The 26,794-nt window shown below is 31.6% G+C and overlaps 1 protein-coding gene across 2 annotated transcripts; it reads right to left on the reverse strand.

Moving 5' to 3' along the window:
- Positions 1–1,960: 1,960 nt before the first annotated feature.
- LOC111376981 lies at positions 1,961–6,928 on the reverse strand. Of its 2 annotated transcripts, XM_022999993.1 has the most exons (4): positions 6,636–6,928; positions 6,431–6,549; positions 6,040–6,121; positions 1,961–2,698 (listed from the first exon to the last, which is right to left on the reverse strand). In XM_022999993.1, exons 1-4 carry the CDS (start codon positions 6,645–6,647, stop codon positions 2,102–2,104), a joined length of 810 nt encoding a protein of 269 aa, XP_022855761.1. In that variant the 5' UTR covers positions 6,648–6,928; the 3' UTR covers positions 1,961–2,101. The 2 variants fall into 2 exon arrangements, with proteins under 2 accessions (XP_022855761.1, XP_022855762.1); XM_022999994.1 differs by lacking the exons at positions 6,040–6,121; positions 6,431–6,549; positions 6,636–6,928 and adding exons at positions 3,781–4,142; positions 4,225–4,475.
- Positions 6,929–26,794: the final 19,866 nt, after the last annotated feature.

Raw genomic sequence — 26,794 nt, forward strand, 5'->3', positions numbered from 1 at the left:
TTTTAAAAATAGCACACATATCAATAAAAGTCAAAAGTGGTACCCCGCCATTGGAAAATGACGAGCCCATTTCAAATGCAAAACACGTCAGTCCAAATTTTTAGGCACGTCACCGGCTTTTTTTTCCTCTCTCGGTCACGATTTTTTTTTTTTTTCCCTCTCAACGCAAATATTTTCAGACAAATTACACCAAGTGCAACGAGCACATACATATTACCAAAGAAAACATACCGCGAAAACTACCATGTATGATACATTTACTAGTGAATGACATCGGCTGTGCGACAATGACAAGAAGAAAGAAAACAATTTTCCACGGAGATTGCGAATATTTTACAACCATATCGATGTGTCACGACTGCTATGTCATGTAATCCCTATGCCATGTAGTCCCACTCACTTCGCTGTGCTTTCGGTTCATTGATTTCGGCATGCATTTCGTCTTCTGCATTGGGCAGCTCCACCTCGACTGCATCATCATCCACCTCCGCTCTCGTGAATGCCTCGTCCACCACTCCTCAACGCCGTACGGAATTATGAATCCTCATCGTGGCAACAATAATGACAACTTGTGTTTGAAATGGGTAGTTAGGCATACAGTCCAAGATCTTCCATTTTTGTTTCCACACACCGAAAGCACGTTCTATGACTTTCTTGCAGGACAAGTGTCTGAAGTTAAACTTTTCGCGAGTGATCTGAAAGCGACGACGGTATCCCATACGCGCATCATTAAACTGTTGGAAATGATATAGTATGTCCGAACCTTTGTACGGGGCCATATACCCTTGGCAATGAGCAAACTTGGAGTCGACCAAGTAGTACTTCCTTGGGGCTGGCAAAGGAAAATGAATTTCCGAACTATGGATAGCACACGTAAGGATTCGAGCATCGTGTGTATTCCTTGTGTACTCTGCTAGCACGAACGTGAAACATAAGTTGAAATCGTATGCGGCCAGCACATTCTAAGTTAGCACCCCTTTCCGTCCTATGAAGTTCAATCGCTCATTCCGCGGTAGCACAACTTTCACACGTGTTCCATCAATAGCACCAATACATTTACAGAAAAGTGGATGCTTTTTCAGATCCTGCCTGTGGGGCTTGAGACCTTCATTGTAATTCGAGCTTAGTCGAATTAGATGCGCGGCAACGCAAAAATCGCACGTAGAACCTCTTTAACGTAGTGACATATAGTTTGCAGCAAATGGTTGAATAGCGTTGTCACTTGTCGATATCCCTTTTCATGCACTAATCTGCACAAGAAACATGCCAAGTCGCTGGTAGATGTCAACCTGCTGACTGCTGCGCAGCCCATGCTCATCGCGCAACACGTGCGAAATGACACGGCATTGTAGGATACATACAAAATTCTTGATAGCACATCTGGCCGTTCCCGCTAATTGCTTCTATCATAAACATGTGATCGTTCCTTGTGAAAGGAAATCGTCGGATACGATGCTGTTGTCTGTTGTAGTAACTACATGCGTCGCTCTATACAATTCTGCAATACGTAACCCATACCGTCGCATCAGATGCCAAATCCTCAAAGAACTGCCCTTCGTTGCAATCGTCCTCCGAGTCCGACCCCTGCAGCATAACTCAGTTGAAGTTCATGTCTGCCGCTACGCCAAACATGTTGAATTATGTGCAAAGTAGACAACTCCCGTGTGTAATTTTTTTTGCAATGAATGCAACTCGCACACATACGAATTTATAGAATCTTTGCAAGATTGCCTGCAAGTTCCATCATGTCACAACAGTGGTGGTACATCAGTCGCTGTTCGTTGTGAAGTGTGCCTCTGGGTTACAAAGATTGTAGCACAGATGAAATCTTTACTTTTAGAGTTGACCTGACAACTTGTGAAAGTGACCAACTTCAACTTACCTTCAATTGGGCCTACACTGCCTCGTTCGACGTGAGTTTTTCCATTATGTGCTTAAGTGATTGATTGCAATACGCGAAAACAGTTTGAATATCAGCCTATTACGATAATTACTCGCACGCATAATGTACAACGCTGATCGAAAAGTGCATACAAAGTGAAAACGGATTACATAAAACTTTTTACAGATCGATTGCACACAAACATAAAGTTCACAACAATCACAGGTGCAACTGCTTGTCCCGCTCATTGAACATCCACTCGATCCACTCAAATTTCTCATTAACGTCATTCATGACGCCGAGCATGTCCCAGTAGCGCTTCTGTGCAAGAAGTGCACATGCGAAAAAGTAGAGAGGTGTACGCCGCTGCAGTCGTCCCGTCGCCAACAACTCTTCAACGCAAGCAATGCCGGCATTGTTTTTCGAAGTCATCATGGTATTAATTTTCACTGCCACTTTCTCCCCTGCACTGGTGGCACGGTCGATTGAGAACAACAACTCACGCGCTGAGATCTTTTTCTTCTTGCCACGTTGCTTAGCGCTAGAAGACTTCCTTTTACGGCCACTGGTGGTGCTAGAGACGTTTATGCCAACTCCGACGTTTGCTTTGTCCATCTCATCACAAGAACCACTGCTCTCCCCGTCAATCGGGATTACGTCCATATTGTCTTCGAGCACACTATCCTCGAATAGGCAGAATCCAGTTTTGCACAATTTTGTTGGCGTGACTGCGTACTTGTCGCCGAATAGCTGACGGTAGCGAACATAGATATTGTTGACGTCCTTGTCTTTAAATTCTTTATCGTCCTTATTTTCCTGCGAATAAAGGTTTCACCAGTGAGGCTACCATTTTGGGCATTGTAAAGAGTTCTAGAAAAACAATACAACACTGTTAGAGTCACGAGTCACTTTATAGGAAGCCTGATATTTACACGAGAGTTGCGTGCAATAGTAGAAGTAAAAATTACAATTCCGACTTGGGCGTAAGATAAATAAGCCGATTCATTGGTCCTTTCGAATTTCCACAAGTAAACTGGAGTGCAACATAACTGTTTCGACTTACATGCAATGATATAACAACACATCACACGTGTTTCTAGTTTATTTCGTCTGCATTATTATCATTAATTTTTCTCTAACTAGTATATCTTATATTTCTTCCATAAAATATGTTACACAACACAAAAAGGCCTATTGTAATTCATATATATAATTACTTTGACAAATTTTTGCCACTCATTTTAAAGCACCGTAACGAAACATTTGCACATGTAGGCAAAGATTAATGGAACGTTAAAGATAATTTTGTTTCTAAAACAAATTAATCATGTAATATGACGGAATGAATTTTAAAGACTTTCATCGTAATTCAAAACAAACTAATGAAGATGTTTCCTTTGTTTTTGAGGTCCAATTTGTTTCTTGACTCATAGCTATCAAAACTAAAGAAAAAGAAATTCTTTCTGCACTTGTAACCCTTCCAACATATGTCTATCTCACTGATCATTTCGAACAATAATTCGTAAAACTGTCATAAACGGGCAGATATGTTCTTGTTCTAGAATTCCCACATATTTTCTTGGTCCTCAATCTATCTTCGACATCACAATCACATGCTAATCAAAAGTAAAGCAAGTGCAATTAGTTGTAGCCTACATCTTCTAATGTTACAGTTTCATGTAAATTAAAACTTTGAAAAACAGTGGTTACATAATGGAAACTAACATTATATAGTTGGCACTCATGTCGAAAGAAGACTGTATTCCCTATTTCATTCTGGATTGGCATCCAGAAACTGACGTTCGTTCAAGGATTGAAAGAACATACATATCACGTTGGAGTACACAAGGCATTCTATACAATCGTGATATTGATGAGGAAAGTTGTGAAACGGTTACCTTAATCTTTCGGTTCCACCATTCCTTCGATGCGACAATTTGGTCGGTGGATTCGTTGTACGCAACCCCGCTGCTATTTAAAAGCTCAAAGAGACGTTTGTGTGTTCGATGCATTGCATCCCAGCAGTTGCGTAGTTGCTGCTTGCTCCAGTTGTGGCTGGTGATTATTTTGAAAATCGCGGAGACTCGTTGCCAGCCGTAATTCGTAAAACACCGGTCATTCCGACGTCCCTCGACGATGGCAGTTTCACAGGCCGCAATGAAAGTTCATGTATCTGGGCTCCAACGCGCATAAGTTTTGGACCCCGAGGCTCGACCCCCTCCTATGCGAAGGGCGGCTCGCTTAGTGGAACGTTTCCATGCTGCAAATTTAGGAGTCGAACTCAGCAATGACGCAAAATTGAACGGAAAGTGCGGGACAAATGGTGGGGAAAGATGAAGTACCTGTAGGCTGACGAGCTCCATTTGGGGTCGGCGGAGATGCGTTCCGATGGCGGAGTTCTCTGGAAGAGTTACTGCAACGACACTGCCGACGTCGTTGATGCTTTTCCTTGCAAGCTTTCACATGCGTGTCGCTGATGACACCCTAAATCCCGTCTGGTGATTGTGGCGTTCGCGGTGGTCGTCTGGTTTGGCGAAAGTGGACGCTGATCTTCGCTTTCTCGTCTCCACAATGAGAGAGTTTAGGGCTGTCGGTGGAAAGGGTAAAAATTGGAAAGGGCAAAGTTTAATGACTGTGAAGTTTCAGATGGGTTGTCAGAAAAGTGCAGCAGAACGGTCAAATAATATTTTATTGGCAGAAGAAAATGGGAACAAACGGGTGGTTAATTAATGGGGGTGTTCGATAGTCATTTTTATATAAAAATACATTTTAAAATAGTAAATTGATATGAAATGTGTAATTAAAAAATAAAAAATAAAAACTTATTTACTTATAATATTATTTTAATAAAAAATGTATAATGAAAAAGAAGAGGAAGAAAAATACATTTTGAAAAAAATATTACCAAACGAGGCCTAAGTTGTCTTGAATGTGGAGTACGCAAGCTCCTGTCAAGATAATTACACTGATTCTACGTAATAAAAGCGTGTTGTCAGTACTCAAAATAAGTCAAATTTTCCGTCCTGTTAATTAACGTGATCCTTAAAAGTTACTTTTTCCCCTTACACAAATAACTTCCTAAAGACAGCAGTAATGTCCTCAAATTTTTAAGAGTAATGTGAAATAGCCCCACTGAGGTTGAATTAGTGTAATAAAAGCAAGTTTTCAGTACTCAGAATAAGTCAAATTTATTTTCCACTTAATTAATGTGATTCTTAGAAGTTACTTTTTGTCCCCGTAATTCATAAAAACAGAAGTAATATGTCCTTAAATTTAAGAGGGATATATAGCATTACTAAGGGAAGCAGACATTTTGGCCTTCCTAAATGATAAACTTATATTTTATATATATATTTTTAATTAAAACGATTGAGAGATTATATCTCAACGTCAAAAGCTGGCAAGAACATTAACAAAAGGCAGACAGCTAAAATTGTTTCTGAAAAAGCGCAAGAGAAATGGATGCAAATGTAGTCTTTAAATAAAATAAAAAATAAAAAAATCAACTTGCTACAACAAATTGAAGTTGAAAAAAATAGTAAGGTACAGAGCTTTGATATTGCCAATTCCATAAAAGTGATCCAAGCAAAAATTAACCAGCAATAATAAATCCTTAACAGCTTCATGCCTACAAAACCAAAGTAGTCGTCAATTACATGAACGGAAGAAGAGCAAAATGTATCGAAATGCAAAAAGAGAGTGTTTTTATTTTTATTTATTTTTAATTTTTATGTCCGTGGGTATTCGGACCAGCACGCACACCTTGAATAATTCCACGGAACCCTAAAATTTGCAATCGGATACTCACCTCAATGATCCTGAGGGGACTCGAACTGGTGATCATTAGGGGACAAACTCAAAGCCTAACCACTGAACTACCCCTCAAAGTTGCAAAAAGAGAGAGTTGAAGCAACCATTGGCACATAACAAGACAGATACATGTCTTCCCAAATAATCAATTAAGATGGAGCAATCAATAAGCAATATTTCAAGTACCAGCGCATTCTAGATATTACCAAGTGAACTGGCTGTAATTGCAGGATTTCTCTTATGGGTATAGCATTAGTAAAAATCAATAAGATACTTCGTGCTGTAAAATGTCATAATTATCACTCGGGCTAGTTTTAACGGCGAAAAAGACTTATCCATGCACTTGCCTTGCCAGCGATGTTGCTTGAAAGCCAATCCAACCCTTCATAAAGGCCCTCCCCCGAGGTTGCACATGTGCTCTGGATATACCTGGAGCAATTGGCCGTACAAAATGAGAGAAATTTCAAAGCTCCATGCATGAAACGGACTTTTAATTCCAGAAGTTTCGCAATAGGCTACCTATGTCTTCTCTTGAGAGTTACAACTTTATGGATGATGTAAACAAAACAAAACAAAAAATGCATCATATATGAAGTTGGATTGACTAAAACTACTGAGTTCATTTTCTCGTGGAAGTAATTATTTCTGCCTCTCATAATCAATTGCTCAAACTACCTAAAGAAAATACAAGAAAGATCCAGTATAATTAAACACGGGCAAAGTATAAGAAAATCTTACCAATGACGTTGACGAAGAGAGTGGAGGCCAAGTTTGTCTGTAATTTCTGCAGCATTCATTGCATTAGGCAGATCTTGCTTATTAGCAAATACAAGCAAGACAGCATCCCTCAATTCATCCTGGAGGCATAAGAGATACAATATTTAAAACTACATTCACGAGGGAATAAAGACCTAAAATAAACAAGTAATAAATGAAAATGTGCCTCGTTCAACATTCTGTGCAGTTCATCTCTTGCTTCGACAACTCGATCCCTGTCGTTGCTATCAACCACAAAAATTAGACCCTGAGTATTTTGGAAGTAGTGCCTCCACAATGGACGGATCTGAATGAAAGAAAAATGGCAATCAGCTAGAGCCTAGTGGGTGTAAGTATATAGTGAGGGCAGGCAACAAGAATAGATGGAAGACATCTACAGATGCACACCATTCATTTTATTGACATAGATAATATAGGAGAGGAAAATTGTCAAATGCTGAAAGGCAGCAACATTAACAGATGTAGCACACACATATAACATACAGGTAGATTCAACATCATTGCAGTGAAGCCACATTTCGCTCATTATATTTTTAGGATTAATTAAAACCTTCATCATTAGAGTCTACCGGTATTTCCTCCATAAATATCAGGGATAGCAAGCGGTTGGACTTGTCAAGCTCGAGCATTGTCTATCATGACTAAATACAATAAATACATTTAAGAGCTTTATGAAGGAAAAGGAAACGTTTGAAATTTATAGAAAGAGATTGAAGTACTCGGTGTCTCCAGCATAAGTAATTCAAATCACCAGTGCATCAAAAAAAGTAAGGTAAAGGGATAAAAAAATACATCAAAATGCGTAACTGTGTAATTTACAATAACTTTATGCGAACATTTCACTAGTATTTTTAGAGAATCCGGAAATATTTCAAAGATAACAAGAAATAATCATTCACAAGGCTCCCCTCTGTCAGGGAAAACCATTACATATACGGAACCTATGATTTGGAGTCGAAGCTTAGTGACAATCACAGGTAAAGCAATATTAAAAATTTATAAAACCTCTTAAACATGATAGAAGACAACATTTAACGTAAGAGCAGAATCCTCGATAGTAGATAATTATAAAGCTCTCATCTGAAGTGGATCTGAACGTAAACAGGTACCAAATCAGACCAATGAAAACGAATCCAACCATTCTCGCGCAATCAGATCCACGATCAACAATACTCATACTTAAAACGCGATTCTAGTGTAAAATTCAAAGTTGTCCAGTGAAATTAACAGATTCAACTTAAAATGCACAGAGGCACTGGGATCGAACAAAAATTCAGCTAATTATCGACAAATACATGTATTGCACACACATATATATACACACATAACCAGCTTCAGAAATCAACTAACATCTAGCGAGTAATGACCGATTGCAAGTGAAAAATGACGACATAAATGGGAAGAACCAGAGGTGAGAAGGCTTTTTACCTTCTCGAAAGCTCCGCAGAAGAGTGGAGTGGAGAAAGAGAGGATTCGAGGAACGTTAATCTCAGACTATTCTTCGCTATTTGAAGACCGACGGAATGATGACCACGATTGTCGTTTTATGCATTTCTTTGGTTGCAATTTGCATCAAGCTGTGTGCCGAATAGTGCACAGCCACGAAACGTTTGGATCATTGGATGGATCATGTTTGGTACGAATTAAAATCTAATTTTAATTTAAATTTAAATTAAAAAATTAATATTAACCATATTTTTTATGATTTCACAATTTTTTAATTACATATTTCAAAATTTTTTATCACAATCTACTATAAAATTTAATTTTAATCCCTATCAAACACGCTCTAAAATGTTTTATTTATGCCTCATTTTAAAAAAAATTCAAGATGCAATTATTGCTTTCAAACTATTTTCAATTTTTAGTTTTGTAGAATATTAAAACGTGTTCGATCTTATATCTAAAAAAATGTATTTCCAAAAACAAGGTACAACTTATAATATAAAATTCAAAATACATTTTTTACGTTTTGAGTGTTTTCTATGAAAATCCTGAAAACACTCAAAATATGAAAAACAATCATTTATAAAAAATTTTATTTAAATAAAACTTTAAAATTTTAAAATCTCAAAAAATTATAAATATAAATTTATAACAAATTTCAAATTCTAAAATTCTAAAAGTTTTTAGAGAAATGAAAATTATAAAAAATAAAAGTAGTTCAAGCTCATGATTATTTATATCAAAATTCTAAAAAATATTCTTAGCCACGTCATTAATTTTTATTTTTTTTATATTTTGAACTCAATTTATTATTTATTTTTATTTTAGTTTTGTAGGTAGAAAAATATTGTAAGGTTCACGAACCTTGAAATATATATAACTATGAAATCTAACTAATTATTCTTGATGCAACTCTTTTAGAATATGCTTTAACACTTCATCATACTCTATGTAAAACACATCTATCTCAACAATAATAGATGTAGTGGAGTCAAGGATTGAAAGGCGTGAAATATTTTTGACAGCTTGCTTAACTACTTGGATGGCTAAATTATGCTCGTAACTTCATGGATCAGGGTTTTTCGGTAGCCTTTTGAACAGAGTGGCACAGATTTGATGTATACTTTTGACAAAATCAGCAACATAATTTACACTGCCTAGAAAACGCTATAAACTTATTTTATCTAAAATTTCATCTGAAAATTCATCGGTGAACTCTAGATTTCTTTGAATATGAGTAATATTTTTCATATGAATGTTATGTTCTAGAAACCTAATCTTTAATCAACAAAGAATAATTTTCTTAATAGAGACTGCTAAACCATTTTTCTTAACAACATGAATAAAAGCATTTAAATATTTGAAATGCTTTAAAAAATATGAGAACATCATCAATGTAAACAATAATAAAATTTGAAAAATGATTGAAAATATCATTTATAATTTTTTGAAATACAGAATGAGCACCTTTGAGACAAAATGTCGTATCAATCCATTTATATTGGCCAAAAGGAACATTGAAATCAATTTTGTATCTATCTTCTCCTTTAATTTGAATTTGCAAGAATCCTGACTTAATTTCAAATTTTGATAAGATGACAGCTTTGAATAATTTGTTTAACAGATTTTTCTTTTGAGGTGATGGATATCTAATTCATTGAAGAGTTTTTGAAGAGTTTTATAGAGTGATTTATAATTGATAATGAGACGTGGAACACCTCGTTCAATTTCAATGGAATTATTAACGTAAAAAGCATAGCAACTTTGAGGAGATTTGCTTAGACGAATTAGACCCTTATCAAATAAATCTTTAATTTCCTTGATACAATGATCTAAGAGTTCTTTATTCATTTGAATATGATGAGATTTTGTAGGAATATTTTATTCATGAAAATCAAAATTGCAATGAAGGGAAACAACATGTTTCTTCCTATCCCAAAAAGCATTTGGAATAGTAGAACAAATTTCTTTTTGAAAATTTAAAATTTTCTCTTGAATTGAAGGATTTTGCAATTGTTCTTCAGTTCTTTTAAATTTAATTTCTTTTTTGAGAAATCTAATATGATTCCTTTTGAAATTTATATTACTAATAATTTTTTAAATGGGTAATTAACATAAAACATTATTATCTTTCAATGTTATTATGCAAAACGTCACTACTTTCAGTTTTGTTGGCACTTTTACTCTTACATTCACCTTTTATTGCAGAAATTATCATTTTTATCGAATTTCTTGTGTAAAATGACAAATATACCCCCTTTTAAATAAAATAATAAGAAAAAATAAATTACAATTATACTCCCAAACTTTTTTTAAAAAGTTCAAATAAATTATTAAAAGGGTAATTAGCACATAACGTCCCTACCGTTCATTATTATTCTGCAAAACGTCATTACTTTTCATTTTTTTAAATATTCATCCTTATTTTTATATTTCATTGTAAAAATCATTATTTTCATATATTTTCTCAATTAAAAACTATAAAATGACATATATGCCATACTCTTTAAAAAAACAAAAAGAAAGAAAAGAAAAATTAAAAAAAATTTCAATTATAGCCCTTAATTTTCTAAAAAAAAAAGTACAAATAATTTTCAAAGAAAAAATTAAAAACAAATTGGGTTTTAATTAATTATTTAAAATTTATTTGTACTTCTTTGAAAATTTTAGAAATATGGTTGCAATTTGATCTTTATTTTTCTTTATTTTTTATTTTTGTTTATTTAAAGAGGAGTTTATATTTGTCATTTTACAGTTTTTTATTTAGAAAATTGATAAAAAATAACGATTTTCGCAATGAAATATGAAATAATGATGAAAATGTCAAAAAATGAAAAGTATGTACATTTTACACCATAATAATGAAAGTATGTACGTTTTGTGCTAATCACCCTTTTAATAATTTATTTGAACTCATCTGCACTTTTTAAAAAAGTTTGGGTGTATGATTGCAATTTTTTTTTTAACTTTTTGTTCTCTTTTTATATTGCTTTATTTAAATAGGAGGTATATTTGTCATTTTACATGAGAAATTTGATGAAAATAATGATTTTCGCAATAAAATGTGAATGTAAGGGTGAAAGTGCCAAAAAAAATAAAAAAGTATGAAAATTTTGCACAATAACATTGAAATATAAGAACGTTTTGTGCTAATTATCCTTTTTGGAATATATGCTTCTTTTAAGACATTAACATCCTTATAAGAAAGATGATTTGTAAATTTAAAACATATTTCTTGATAAAAAATATTGGTAGCCAAGTCTTTTGAATTAGCTTGAAAATAATATAATTGAATAATCAAAGGAGTATCAAGAAATACTTCTTCATCTAAATCTTTTACAAAATAAAATATATTTTTGAAACAAATATTTGAATTACAAATATGAGCGTTTGAAAGTTTATATTGAATATTAAACCTTTTACCGTTAGCACCATAAAAAATGCTAAGTAGTTTTTAAAAATATTTTGTAGAAATTAATCCTTCCCTAATACAAATTCGATCAGCATCATAATCAATAAGGACTCTAGAAGTGAATTTGAATTCTTTGTTGACTACAATAGTCAATTGTAGTACCACTTTTGAAGCTGGATTTGTTTAATAACATTAGCATTTACTTCTTTGGATTGAGTTTTGGAATGAATAAATTCTTCATTAGAAGACTCATAAGAAGAGAAGAATTTCGACTTTTGTTTTAAATATTGAGTTTTAAGAAGAGCAACTTCCACTCTTACATCTTTCATTTGACGTTCAAAAATGGAAATTTGAAATTTCGTAAATTAATTTCTGATTTTAAATTAAAACTAGAAAATTTTGAAGTTTATATTTGAAAGTGATTCAAAACATTTTGCATGTTAAAAGGTTCAAAACTGGGTTTTGAATTAGAAGGTAAAAGAGTACTAAACTTATTTTTTAGTGGTGGATCTTCAATTTGATCTACAATCTCCTTAATAAGTTCTTTTTGTTTATTAAGAATATTTATAATTTTACAACCACAAAACTCTTTACTTTGTTTAGAAGAAGATGAGGAATTTGAACTAGATTCAATAACATAATCTTCTTGATTCTGAGAGACATGTTCTAAATTTGAAATAGATTATCAGAACTAGAATTTGAATCAATAAAATTAAAGAGTTCAAGCTTAATATCTTAATCTATTTGAAGATTATTAATCTTGTTTTTCAAAGGGCATTTATTGGAATAATGTCCCCATTTTTTGCATTTCCAACAAGTGACATTAGAAGATTTTGAAAACTTTGTATTTTGAAATTTTCTTTTAGAAAAGTTTTTAGAGTAAGGTTTTTGATTTTTTTGATTTTTATTTTTTTTTGGAATAAAAATTTCTTTCAGAAGAAAAAATTTTTCTTTTTATTTTTGAATAAGGAATGATTTTCTCAAATCAATATTATTCATAGAAAGATCCAAGTTCTTTACGACTATCTAATCTTTCTGATTTCAATTTAGTGTTGATCTTGAGTTCATTACAAAAAGTTAATCCTTCTCTATTAATAAAATAGATTAATTCTCAAGAATTAAGATTATCATAAGGTATAGTATTATTATTATCTCGTTTTATTGAATTTTTACTTATTTTAAAAAAAGTTTTGGAAGTTTAGATATAAATCTTTTTTCCCCATAAGCTTGATTACATTCATTTCTTAAAAAGACACGTGTTAAAAACATATCTTTATACCAACGAAAATCTTGTAAAGTGGAACAATTGAGTGTCATTAAAAATTAGATATTTTTTCTAAAATATATGTAGGAGTTCCAAGAAAATGTTTGATAATACTATAAATGAGAGTAGTAAAACTATCGTTTGCACCATCTTGCTTTATAGTATTAGCAATTTGATTCTTATCGTTTTCATTTAAATAATGAAATCACCAATAGTTTAATTGGCCAAAAAATCCTAAAATAATATTATTAGTTGCTTGAATAGCAGAATCTCCTTCAAGAATTTAAGCATTACAACAAGAACCCATATTTTCAATAATTTGATATTCAGTTGCACCATCAAGATTCCATATGGTAATTCCATTACCATAAAAGGTTGTTCGTTTTTGAAGTTTTTCTTCCAAGAGTAAATCTAGAGGAGTATTTTTGGGATAATAAGTTGGAATTTTTGAAAATTGATTATTTTGTCCTCGTAACTTATTAATATGAGGAATTTTATCATCAATAAATTGCGATTCAATTTCATCAATTGTATTAACGTTAATTGAAGTAGAAGAGGAAGATAATTTTGATAACTGAGTAACAAGTTCTTTAAGAACATTAACATCAATTTTAAGATTTTTTTTGGAGTAGTCTCATTTAGTTTTATTAAAACTGGTTCCATAAGTTGTTTAGATGATTTTGAAGAATTTGATGCCTCAGTTTCAGAATTTATTTCAATTATGTTAAGCTGATAACACATAGATTGAAGAATTTCATTAGTGTAATTATTTTGAGTTTGAATATTTCCGATATTAAGATAGGCCCAAGGGATATAAAGTAGAAATGAAGTAAAAACAAGTGTTTATGTTTGAAGAAATAATAATTTTATTGAAATTTAATAATTTGAGATTACAATAATAAGAAAATTGAAAGTGAAAACTAAAAGAAAATTTAAGAATACAAGGATTTTCTCAAACTTTCTTGAAACTGTTATATCTCCCACTAAAACACACTTAGAGAGATCTTTGATTTTGATGATTGTTCAAATGCTTTTGTTGTAGTATATAAAATATATTACAAGCTCATGAATACTCAATTCAATATTTGATTTTTTTGGTATTGAAGAGAAGTTTTACTCAGTCTTACTCTTCAAGGATTCAAACACTTCAAATGAGAGGTAAAAATATTTTTGAAGTCCCAAGAAAATGTTTTGTTCCAATTTGTTTTCAATATGAAAGTCTCATAGATATTCTATTGGGATTTTTTTTGTCTCTCAAGATCAAAGTTTTGAATATAACGTTCAAAGAATTATTCGGAGATTCAAAGTTTAATGGCAGTCAAATTTTCATAAAAGTAATTGTTGTCCAAAAGCAGTAAATTCATGGATTCAAAAACAAAGAAACATTGGTGTCCCAAACATTTCAAAGAAAAATCTTGAGAAAATACTGATTTTCTCACAGAGAAATCAAAATTAACGGCCATATTCAATCAATGCAGAACACCAGATGAATTAGCAATAATATTTCATAGAATTGCATCTTTTACTGAAACTACTTCAAAGAAATCAAAATCTGTCAAAGAAGACTCTTTGTATTCTTAATTTTCTTTTGGTTTTCAATTTCAATTTTCTTATTATTGTAATCTCAAATTATTAAATTTCAATAAAATTATTATTTTTTCAAACATAAACACTTGTTTTGACTTCATTTCTACTCTATATTCTCTGGGCCTATCTTGATATCCGTCTATGAGAGAGTAAAATAAGGTTTTTGTAATTTTTCATTATAAGATACTATGAAATCAAATTTAATGAAATAAAATATTTTCAAAATTTCAAATCAGACGTGTCTTTAAGTTTTTTGTTTTGAGAAATAATGTTTTGAAATGACAAATCAAACACGTTTTTAGTAATTTTAAAATAGACCATCAAAATAAAAAATTGAAAATTAACATAAAATTTAAGACTAAAACAAACCAAATGGACCCTCATTTTTCAAAATTCATTTTTAACCACATATTCTCCATAAAATAATTTTAAACGAAAATTTTAAATTTGTCCTTATTTTTAGTCATTCATTCTTTAACAAAATACTATTTCAAAATATATTTTGAACCAAAAATAGGGCTCAAACATGGGCAAAATATTTATTACTAGAGCACCAATCTAGCCGATCATACTTGACAGATTTAATTAAATAAATCATATAACATTACATTTTAGTGAATCTATAATTTAATATCATATATTTGTCGTATAAACTGATGCTTGATACCAGTAAAATTGATAACATTACTCTTCAGAAAAATAGTCTGCCCACCTCCACTCTGATTATTATTTCTCATTTTATTTTATGTTTATCCAAACAAATTGTAGGGATGTTTTAAAATTAATTCCTTTTACCTTTGTCCTGATTGAGAATTTCCAGCCGCGCAGGGATGAAGAGCCTTTTACTACCCTATTTTGTAGTCATCTTTATAATTATTTTTAGTCCTACTTGATTTATTGGTGCTAAATGCTCAATAAAAGATTTCATAATGGCTATCTCACATCGATGACAACTTGATATTCATTTTCAGAGTTCTACTTGAAAATTCTTGGTCTAAAATTTTTTAGATATAAACTATGATATTCTTTATGGTGGAAATGGTTATATTTAGTGGACATATAGGTAATTTGTTGTTGATGATGGTGGTGGTAGTTGCGGCTATATAGATGGTGAAGATATAGGGTGTCGGCATGGTGGTTCTAGAGTCTAAGGTCGATGAAAAATGGGGATAGTGGTGGCGATAGCAACGATAACATGGGCAAATGTTTTATGCGTAATCAATTGTGTAGTTAAGTTATAAAGAATATAAGACAATATATATTGCAATTAAAACATATTGTACTTGATCACTAAATAAAGTTTGATGTGGCAATGATCAATCTGCACTCTATCTTGACTCATAATACATATACAATGGTACATTTAGAATAGATTGAGAGGGACCTCGAAAAGTTTAATTTGTAGTGATAATTGTGCAAAGAAACATCGCTTGACAGTTGAAACTATTTTCTAGTTACAATTATAGGAATACAAATAATTTGTTTTCCACTTGATTTGCATCATTTATATAACTTATTTATATCGGAGCAGCATTGCGAATCTCAATGTTTAATAAATATACATGCACATATGCTAAGATTTGTTGCCATATAAATTCTAGATGAATCATATTTTAAATGTTAATTTAAAGAAAATTATAAATATATCTTGCGGGGGTAAGTACTCTATTTGATTTTAAAAATTAATTAAAAAAAACTTCTTTGGAAATTTGTTTTATGAAAAATAAAATAAAATTATGTATGTGGTTTAAAAAAAAGGTATTTCCTCCTCTAACATTTTGCTTTGTGCTATGTTTGGAACAATTATTTAATGAAATAAATTATATTTTTTGTTTTTCGTATTATTGCTTAAGATTTTTTTTTTCATATTTTTTATTAAGAAGGAAGAGTGATTTTAGTTAATATAAATATTCTTGTAAATTACACAGAAATATTTAAATTTAATTATTATTTTTTTTTAAAAGAAAATGATTATCTTAGCCCGAAATCTTTCAAACATAAAGAAATTTCATTTTAACACCAAAAAATTGGAGCTAAGACAATTATGCTTTTACTTTGGACAATGAGATCACATTTAGCTTTGGTAGTTCCGATTCCTTAAGTTTCTTCTCATGCTTTCCTTGTTCCCATCGACAATATTCAAAAGAATATGTTAGTCATATGTTCATAACATGCTCAAACCCAAGGGTGGAGCCAGAGACCCTGTCCAGTGCGGGCACAATTTTATGCATCGACTACAGTGATTTTTCAATTTTCTCTAAGTTTGAAAGATTCCAAAATCCAAACTACAATATAATGTAAAAGAATTACTTTACGAGTTCAACGTCAATAAGATTATGTACCTTAAAATTTGAAACGATTATACTATAGTTAAATTCCAAACACAAGGGTGGAGCCAGAGACCCTGTCCAGTGCGGGCACAATTTTATGCATCGACTACAGTGATTTTTCAATTTTCTCTAAGTTTGAAAGATTCCAAAATCCAAACTACAATATAATGTAAAAGAATTACTTTACGAGTTCAACGTCAATAAGATTATGTACCTTAAAATTTGAAACGATTATACTATAGTTAAATTCCAAACATATTTAAAACCCATTTAAAATGTTATGACCCGTCCAATCCCTTCATCCTACTAGAAATTCTTTTTTCTGCCTACACACTTATCCAGTTAAAATAAGCAATTAAGCATACAAAATTAGTAGAAACTCCCATAAGCTCCTCTTAAAAACTCTGATTTCTATTAAGGCTAAAACCTCAAAACCCAACACTTTGTTTTTCTCCTTTTACTGTTAAAACAAATAAATTATTTATGCTTCTCCCCATTATCATCACATCCTCTTAAATCTTAACTATTTATGCACATTGATATCCATTTTAAATTCATAATGATGAAATAAAAACAACAAAAACAAAAGCCAAAAAAAAGGGGAAGAAGAAAAAAGGCTCATATAGCGGCTGGCGGCAGGCAGTGCAGAAGGACTGAGGTCGATGTCAGCGACTTGTCTGCAGCAAGCAGGTCACAACTCGACATCGGGCTACGCAACTCACAACTCCAAAGAGAATTGGGTTTGATTTGTCTCTTTCGTATGCTTGCAATCAATTTCACTTAAAGGCAAGCATATGGGCTATGGCTCTATGGCTAATATTAATGGGCCTATCTATTAATAAAAAAAGCCTAAAGCAAAATTTCTTTGGCCCAAGTCTAACACTCATCTTCCTCTCTATCCCTTCTCTTCATTCTTCGAGCTATCCATCTGCTATTGCCTGCAACAATGGTGAGTGGCGATTGTCCTCTCTCCCGACCTGTAAATTTTGGCTCCACTAACGTCAGTGCACGCTCTACTTCTTCCCTTCTTCTTCTCTTCTTGGTCCAGTGCAGGCACACCGATTTTTCTTGTGTCAAGCTCAAAATCCAGTGCGGGCAGGTGCCCACACTGGTCTCTATGAAGCTCTGCACCTGCTCGATTGAGCCATATTTTCAGAACAAATATTGTAAAAATGATTACTTTTTTAGGATGTGTAGTTAAAATATATGAAAAAATTGTATTTATGTGCAAAAAATTTCAGTGAGAGAATGCATGATTAAAAATAAGTTTAAAAAAAATGAATTTTAAAGAGATAGATTCAAATATGGACTAAATAAATCAAGAAAAGGTTGCATTTTTCATCTACAATATGTGAAATTGTTACAAATCTGTCCTCAACATTTCACTCAAATGCAAATCACGTCATTCCGTTCAATTTTTCAGTTAAATTCGTGTGCAATGACAAATTGGTCATCCTCTTTAAATAAAATAAATGAATAAATCAAAAAATAATAAAAATAATAAGGAAAATTGAAGAGTGAGTCCCAATCTTATCCCACCTAAATTAATTGTAAGAACCCGTCTCGTTTGAAAATATAACAATTTGAAGTTGCGACTGAAAAATAAGTTGAAAATCCCACACTTGGAACTATGACAAGGAGGTTAGTTTTGAAGCCAAAAAAAAAAAAAAAAAAAAAAGAACCCTTAAAAAATAATATTTCTGCCTACGTTTGGCTCCACTTTTCACCATTTTGAAATCCTCAAATGCGATTCTTTTCTCCACTAAACTTCTTACTTAGTAATACTACCCACTAAGTGCATTCCCACTTATCATTTTAACTCCTATATGATCAACTGCAACAAACCGTCCATTATCATTAAATTGAAAATATTATCTCTTTCAAAGATCTGTAGCAAGTTTATCACTCAAACCACAATTCCAAACACATAAACTTCACTCACCATTTTTCCAACACATTGGAATTTGAAAATTTATTTGAAGGACCATAGGATCACGTTGCATTTTGTTACGAATTAGACACAAAAGGATATTCAAACTCCAAGCATTTACTTGTTTGAGCCATATTTTTCATAAAAATACATTTTTTAACAGTGATTTGCCATCATTTCAACTACACATTTTTCAATAAAATATTATTACATGTAAATCCAAAAATTTTCCTTATTTGTTAAGCACATATTTTCTATCAATACACTATTCAAAAATCCATTTTCATTCTAATAATGTGGCTCAAACAAGGGCAAGGTAATGTTTTTGGTACTTTTGTAAGTGAAGTAAAAATTATTTGTTTTCGATGTGCATTAAATGTTTTATTGTGATACTCATGAGAAAATGGAAGCACCCCTTAGTGATTCAAATAAGATATGAAGATATGCTTTTTGGTACTGGAAAGGGGTTATCAGAATCCGAGAGTAAGCAGACTACCTAATCATCGGTTCACTTAGCAAAAATTGACGATGACACAAATAATCGAAGTTTGCATTTCTAGAAAATATATATTTTTATCATTTACTAAAGTGTTTCCTACTGAATATTACATATGGTACCCATCTCTACTAAATTTTTATATGTTAATCTAAAGCATGACAGTGGTTTGGCATAGCAGCAAGTGCTCAGAGATTTGAAATACTCTTTAACTTTCTAGTAAAATTTTCAATTATGTAAATCTCTTATGAACACTTAAATGACACTTTTAAAAATGTTTAAATGTCTATTTCATCTAGTTTTTCTATACATTGCATGTCAACTGTGATTTAGAAATGTTGGATTAATTATGCATAAAGTTTAATTATTGTTGAATTGAAATTTCAAATTATGTCCTCCTACTTAAAAATGACATAACTTGGGCTATGTTGCATGTTTTAGAGTGAAATAAATGGGGTTTGAAAGGTTTACAAGTCTTCTAATAGTGATCTTTGGAATTACCTTTAATATTATATAGAGAAAAAGCTGTGGCCGTTTTAATAGACATACGTGTTGATTTTGAATTCGTGTTTCAAACATTATTGTCGAGACCCCAATTTTTCATATGTTGTATGCATATGAATGTCAGTATTTGTTAAAATTTCATAAGTTTTAGTTGACGTTTGCTAGGCCAAACAAATTTTTCTCTTCGCTGCTACTTAATCGTTATTTGTTGAATTTCCTCAAGATGTTTTCCAAAATCAAATTACTACATAATTGTCCAAGTCTATATGAACAATTATCTCCCACTAATTTTTTTTTCCTAACTCCGAAATCTTATTTACAATTTATTTTGATTAACAATAAAGAGCTCAAATTAAGAAGATTTTTTTAACACTTCGAGTTCCAAGAATTTGTGTGTTACATCAACTACTCTGAAATTTTATATCTTCATGTGCAGACTGCAAGCAATTACCCTCTTGGGCAATTTTATCGATCATGAAGTGACTGAAATTATCGATTGTCTTATGAAAAAATCAATGATTGTTGGGAATCATTTAAAAGTCACATCATTAAAGGTAAATAAAATCAAAATTTAATCGTTACTTTTCATAACCATTACTGTTAACAGAATCTAACTTAACTACATGATTGTATTGTATTCAATAGGAATGTCATTGTCCTCAAAGGCAAACAATTCAATCCTTATAAATCCAAAATTCGAAAAACTTGCTGAAATGAAAGAATGGTTATTCTGCTTGTGTTTTTTATAAAATATTCACACTCGAAAGATTGAGGAAAACAAAGAGACGCTGACACACATGATCACTCAAAAGACATGATTTACTGAATAAGTAAAAATAAAACCATTACGTATTTTATTTAAAATTTCTTCTATCATCTGGAAAATAGATATTTAAATTCGAAAAAAAAATGCTAACAATCCTTCTAATTAACTATTGCAATGCAAGCCACATTGGATAAAATGTCAGATAGAATTGAAGACATGGGCTCAATCACTTTGGTGTGGCTTGTGACATTTGTGGTTGGATATCTTCTGCTGAATTGAATGAAATGTATTTTTGTAATTATTACAAATACCAGCACACAAGAGCGATTCCAAGGTAACAATCAATACACATTATAATAGATACACAAAATATTCTATATATAGTTTAACTTATATTAAATTTAAACTGTCCATGATACTACTTATGTTCATCTTTTTCAAAGCAAGATGTAATGTTTGGATTGCAAATGATACCAGCACTAATATTGCATCATTATCCGGGATATGGTTGAATTTTTTTTTGAAAGTTTTGGCTGAAAATCGAATGAAGGTTAGCATAACGGTACAATTTTATGTACAAATTATTACATTTTCCAGTATTTCCTACTTAAGTATATTTATAAAATCTTGTATTTGGGATCCATCTTAATAATATTGACCTTATTAAGATGGACCCTAAATCTTAACATGGTATGAGAGCCCAATAAGTTTCAACGAGCTATTCGATCCGATTAAATCTAAAAAATGAGCACACAAATTTCAAGATTGGTCTACTAAAAAAAGAGTCACTATCTTGCGGGAGCATGTTAAGGGAATAAATCCTGCATTGGTTAAATACCGAAATATTGACCAACTTAAATAGATCTTGGACTACTTCTTTTAACAAGGTTGATATTATTAAGATAGACTCCAAATCTTGACAGATCCCACATCGGTTAAATACCTAAATATTGATCAATTTAAATAGATCTTGGGCCACTCCTCTTAACAAGGTTGACCTTATTAAGATGGACTCCAAATTTTAACATGGTATCAGAGCCCAATAAGTTCCAACGAGCTATTCGATCAGATTAAGTTTCAAAAATGAGCACACGAATTTCAAGATTGGTTTGCTAAAAAAAGAGCCACCATCTTGCGGGGGCATGTTAAGGGAATAAATCGCACATCGGTTATATACCGAAATTTTGACCAACTTAAATAGATTTTGGACCACTTCTCTTAACAAGGTTGATCTTATTAAGATGGACTCCAAATCTTAACGGTTTTTCATACAGCCATAGCATTTCATCAATGCTCATTGCTCCAGCTATGCAAACGAAGACCATTTCATTTATATAAAATTTGGAAACCAAGATCCAAAACCAACTAACCAAGATTCGATGTGATCTATATTACTGATAACAACTCTGGACTTGCACTAGGACCTCCATTACTTTCTCTATACCAACCAAAGAAAAATATCTCATATTGTATTGATGTAACTAATGCACGAAAAGGCCTAGTGTTTGATAAGGAAAACATTGAACAACTGAAAAAGCAGAAGATGGCAGCATATGTAGATCTTCCTGATAGCACCATTGGTCCACTGAAAAAGTAACTGTACCATACCTTCACCATTTCAAGTAGAAAACAAGTTGGTTTAATTTTTTTTGTTCAATACAACTGCTTAAAATCATTTTCATAATTAAGTTAGCAGAAGAATAGATGAACCAACACTTCAAAAAGAAAACAATTTCCGTTTTTGGAGTCCTTCTTTTAGCTAGAAGAATTCTATATATATTATCATAAACTTCAGTTTAGTTTTTGAAACTTGATTCTGTCATGAACTGAGATGGGAATGTTAAAATTATGTAGATAAAGTGAACAAATGTATGAAATCTAGTTGTTCAAATCTTCTGTTTATCATAATGCTCTAAAAGTACTAATAAATATTATTTAAATATATTGCAGACATAAAAAAATAAACGAAATTCGCCGTACATATATAATTAAGTGTTTACATGTTCTAAAATAGATTATTGTTTTAACAAAATCTCTTAAAAAATTATAATAGTCACCGTGCGACACATGATCCCCCACTAGTCAATGAAAAAGGATTACATTCATTTCTCAAATTCCTAATGGTATCATAGCAAGTTTAATCTTGGATTAATCTTGCAATCGTTTCCGTTTTCCATGAGAGACCTTATGGCGCTCATCTGGCCAATATCACCTCTAAAGTCTATATCGCTCCAACAAGTTCTCTACCCTCTACCTCTAAAATTAGGGGTTTTCTTGAAATTGAGGATCTAATATTAGGGTTTCAAATTGCAAACCCTAAAACCCAAATTAAGAAACCTTAGAACCCGCATCAAATTGAAAACTTAAACTCTTTCTTTTTTTTTTTTTTTATTTTTATAAAAAGAGGAAAAATTTCAGTTACAAAACCCATCAAATTTCGGAGAAGTCATAGAAGGATGAGGAAACCCCTTTTTTCCTCTAAATAGAAGGAAAATTTTGGTTACAAAACCCATCCAGATTTCGGAGAAGTCATAGTAGGATGAAGCGATTTGACTACTTCTTGGCCTAATTGCCTGTTACAACTAGTTTCTCTGTGATTTATTATTTGCCGATGGGAAGAAAGTATAGAAAATACAATCATGGCTTCTCCTCATCGTGGTTGTGACCCTAAATTCGATGCATGGCCTAGTCCATAGATTGTTGTATTTCTTAGTTCTCTTGGTGTAGACGTATTTTTGGACTTCTTCTTACTTTCAAAGGTTACGTAGATTGGAATTTTTCGGGATCTTTTTGGTTCTTGCTTCGTTTTGCCAATCAATTTAGCCCTTGTTTGAGACTCATTTTTGTGAAAAAAAAATGCATTTTTGAATAGTGTATTAATGGAAAATGTGTAGTTAAAAAATAAGGAAATATTTTGGATTTACGTCTAATATTGTTTTATTAAGAATGTGTGGTTGAAATGATGTCAAAACACTGTTTAAAAAAAATAATGGTCTCAAACAAGGGATAAATTGTGGATTTTGCTAATAGTGGCTAACTGGAAATCCAATAAAATGGGAGTCAAATAGAAAGTTTTGGAATTTTGCAAGGCTCGCCATCTTGTTTTTTAATAATTGCAAGTCTATTCTATAAGTTACCAAAATCTTGCATATTAATCCCTGACGTTTCAGATTTGTGCAAGCTGATTTCCGAGATTTTAGAATCTTCCAATTAGTCCCTGAACTTTCTAAAAAGTTAAATGTGGTCCATTAACTTTCAGATTGGAGCAAGTTAGCCCCTTCCACTGTGATTGCTAATGTTAGAGTTACAATCATGGGCTCAAGTTACAACACCCTCATGTTGGGGGAAAGATTGTTGATGATTAAGCTATTGGCCCCTTCTTGTTTGGAAGAAATCCTATTAATATATATATATATTTTTATAAATCAAATTTATTTCCATAACATTTTCTTATCCTCCTAGTTCACATGGTTCTTGTTTTTTTGGCTCTATCTTTGAGTGGATTGTAGGTAATCACCTAAATTTTTGGAGTGCTAGTTTTTCTGCTCGTGGGATTTATGCCTCAAGTCTTGGTGATGTCATAGTGGATAATGATTTTCTTTTACACTAGCTTCTAGTTTTTAGTTGGCTTAGTCGACATATGGCCCTTGTTTGAGCTCCATTTTGGGGAAAAGAATGCATTTTCAATAGTAGATTAATGGAGAATATGTGGTTAAAAATTAAACAAAAGTTTTGAATTTACGTGTAATATTAATTTATTGAAGAATGTGTTGTTAAAAATGAATTTTAAAAAAATAAATTTTTAAAAGAATATGGCTCAAACAAGGGCATAATATAAATGCAATTCTGAAGTACCATTTAAGTAGTGAGAACGTTGGTTTGCTTAGATCAATTTAATTTTCAAACTCAATTTGATTTCTACAACACTATATTGAGCTTGTGTGTGGGGGAGGGGGTGTTCTTGTTTGAGCCTCATGTTTGTTAAAAAAATGCATTTTTGAATAGTGTATTGATGGAAAATGTGTAGTTAAAAAATAAGGAAATATTTTGGATTTACGTGTGATATTGTTTTATTAAGAATGTGTGGTTGAAATGATGTCAAAACACTGTTTAAAAAAAATAATGGTCTCAAACAAGGGGTAAATTGTGGATTTTACTAATAGTGGCTAACTGGAAATCCAATAAAATGGGAGTCAAATAGAAAGTTTTGGAATTTTGCAAGTCTCACCATCTTGTTTTTTAATAATTACAAGTCTATTGTATAAGTTACCAAAATCTTGCATATTAATCCCTGACGTTTCAGATTTGTGCAAGCTGATTTCCGAGATTTGTTGATGATTGCTTATTGGCCCCTTCTTGTTTGGAAGAAATCCTATTTCATTTTTTATTTTTTTTAAATCAAATTTATTTCCATAACATTTTCTTATCCTCCTAGTTCACATGGTTCTTGTTTTTTTCGCTCTATCTTTGAGTGGATTGTGGGTAATCACCTAAATTTTTGGAGTGCTAGTTTTTCTGCTTGTGGGATTTATGCCTCAAGTCTTGGTGATGTCATAGTGGATAATGATTTTCTTTTACACTAGCTTCTAGTTTTTAGTTGGCTTAGCCGACATATGGCCCTTGTTTGAGCTCCATTTTGGGGAAAATAATGCATTTTCAATAGTAGATCAATGGAGAATATGTGGTTAAAAATTAAGTAAAAGTTTTGAATTTACGTGTAATATTAATTTATTGAAGAATGTGTTGTTAAAAATGAATTTTAAAAAAATAAATTTTTAAAAGAATAGGGCTCAAACAAGGGCATAATATAAATGCAATTCTGAAGTACCATTTAAGTAGTGAGAACGATGGTTTGCTTAGATCAATTTAATTTTCAAACTCAATTTGATTTCTACAACACTATATTGAGCTTGTGTGTGGGGGAGGGGGTGTTGAAAAGTTTATCAAATCAATCTCGATAAATATTGTTAGATTTTATGAAAATTAGTTGTAAGTGAGTGAATATCTTAGGAGATTTTATTATTATTATTATTATTATTTTGTAGTTATCAATTTATTATTTTTGTTCATTAACTTCTCCTTTATAATCTACCAATAGACCATTGTAAATCACGTTTGATATATCAATTAAAAAATTACATTAATATCTTAAATTCTACAACTGATTTTTCTCCGCTTCGCATTACAATGCCAAATTACTTCTCTTAAGTTATTGTCTATTGGCCGCAAGTACTGCATGCTTCAAATTGGTGAATCAATTCCTGCTAGGTCCAATTTTGTAAATTAGCAAAATTAGCAAATTCCAAACTTGTAATGGCAATTTTCTTAGTTAAAATCATGTTCTAGTTGAATTGTAATAGGGGTTTATCAAATTCTAATCAAAGTTAAATTATGAGTAATGGAGTTAAAGTCAAAATAGTTAAGGATTTATAGTATAATCCTTAGAGGAGTCAAAGATGTCCAAGAAAATCATATATGATCAATGGAATGCAATTCGAAATCAAAAGAGTATCAAAATGTTGCATAAATTTTGCTCCGAATTCTTGATCATAAATTGTGACGCATTTTCCACATAGAAAATATTCAAATATGAAAAATGCTATTTCTAAAAGAATTATATTGCTTTGAATTAGATTTTTAATGCACTTTGAATTGCCATAATCAAATACTAGGAGAGAAAATTATGAAAAAAAGATTGACTGCTGCTCAGCTGCCACTCGCCTAGTGCTGAAGCGGTATGTTTATCTAAGGAACAATTAAATTCGATTTTCAAGTGGTATATGTGTGTGTGTGTGTGTGTGTGTGTGTGTGTGTATATAGATCCAAACATCCTTTCATTGATTCCTTTATTCAACCACAATATTATTTGTTCATTATTCAACCTATATATTGATCCAGCTAGTAGAGCCTTGTTATAATCATATTTGAGCCATATTTTTTCAAAAAAATACATTCTTAAACAATGATTTGACATCATTTCAACCATACATTCTTCAATAAAACAATATTACACACAAATTCAAAACTTTTCTTTATTTTTTATCACATATTTTCCATCAATACAATATTCAAAAATACATTCTAAAAAAAATATTGTGGCTCAAACAAGGGCTATAAGTCAAGAGTTTGTTCTTAAAGCCAAAAACATATTCTAATATCTCTTACATCAACCTACAAGATCAAAACACATAAAGATCATTGATCAAACACCAAAACAAAATCCTATCTCGAGTTTTTGAGTTTTGGGAAGAGACACTTGAAGTTTCAACACTCAAGGACGAGGTTCATTCTTGTTGATCCACACGGAGAGAAAAGTAACTCAGAGTTCTGAGAAGTGCGAGAGTACATGATCATAGGACTTCTTCGATGATTTACAGGTTAGATGGTCGGAGTCAATTAAGGTTTAGTAGTATCTGAACTAATTGTAATTTAACCTTTTTAGTGAATTTTATTGGCAAGTTTTCTCAGAAGTTTTTTATCCAATTAGGAATTTTCTTGCGTGATCATATTTGGTTTTCTTGATTACTTTTGATCTTTATTTATTTTATTTGATTGACACACAAGATTATTTAAATTAAAATAATTACATT

The sequence above is a fragment of the Olea europaea genome, unplaced genomic scaffold (genome assembly GCF_002742605.1).
Source record: "Olea europaea var. sylvestris unplaced genomic scaffold, O_europaea_v1 scaffold1591, whole genome shotgun sequence".
Taxonomy (NCBI): Eukaryota; Viridiplantae; Streptophyta; class Magnoliopsida; order Lamiales; family Oleaceae; genus Olea; species Olea europaea.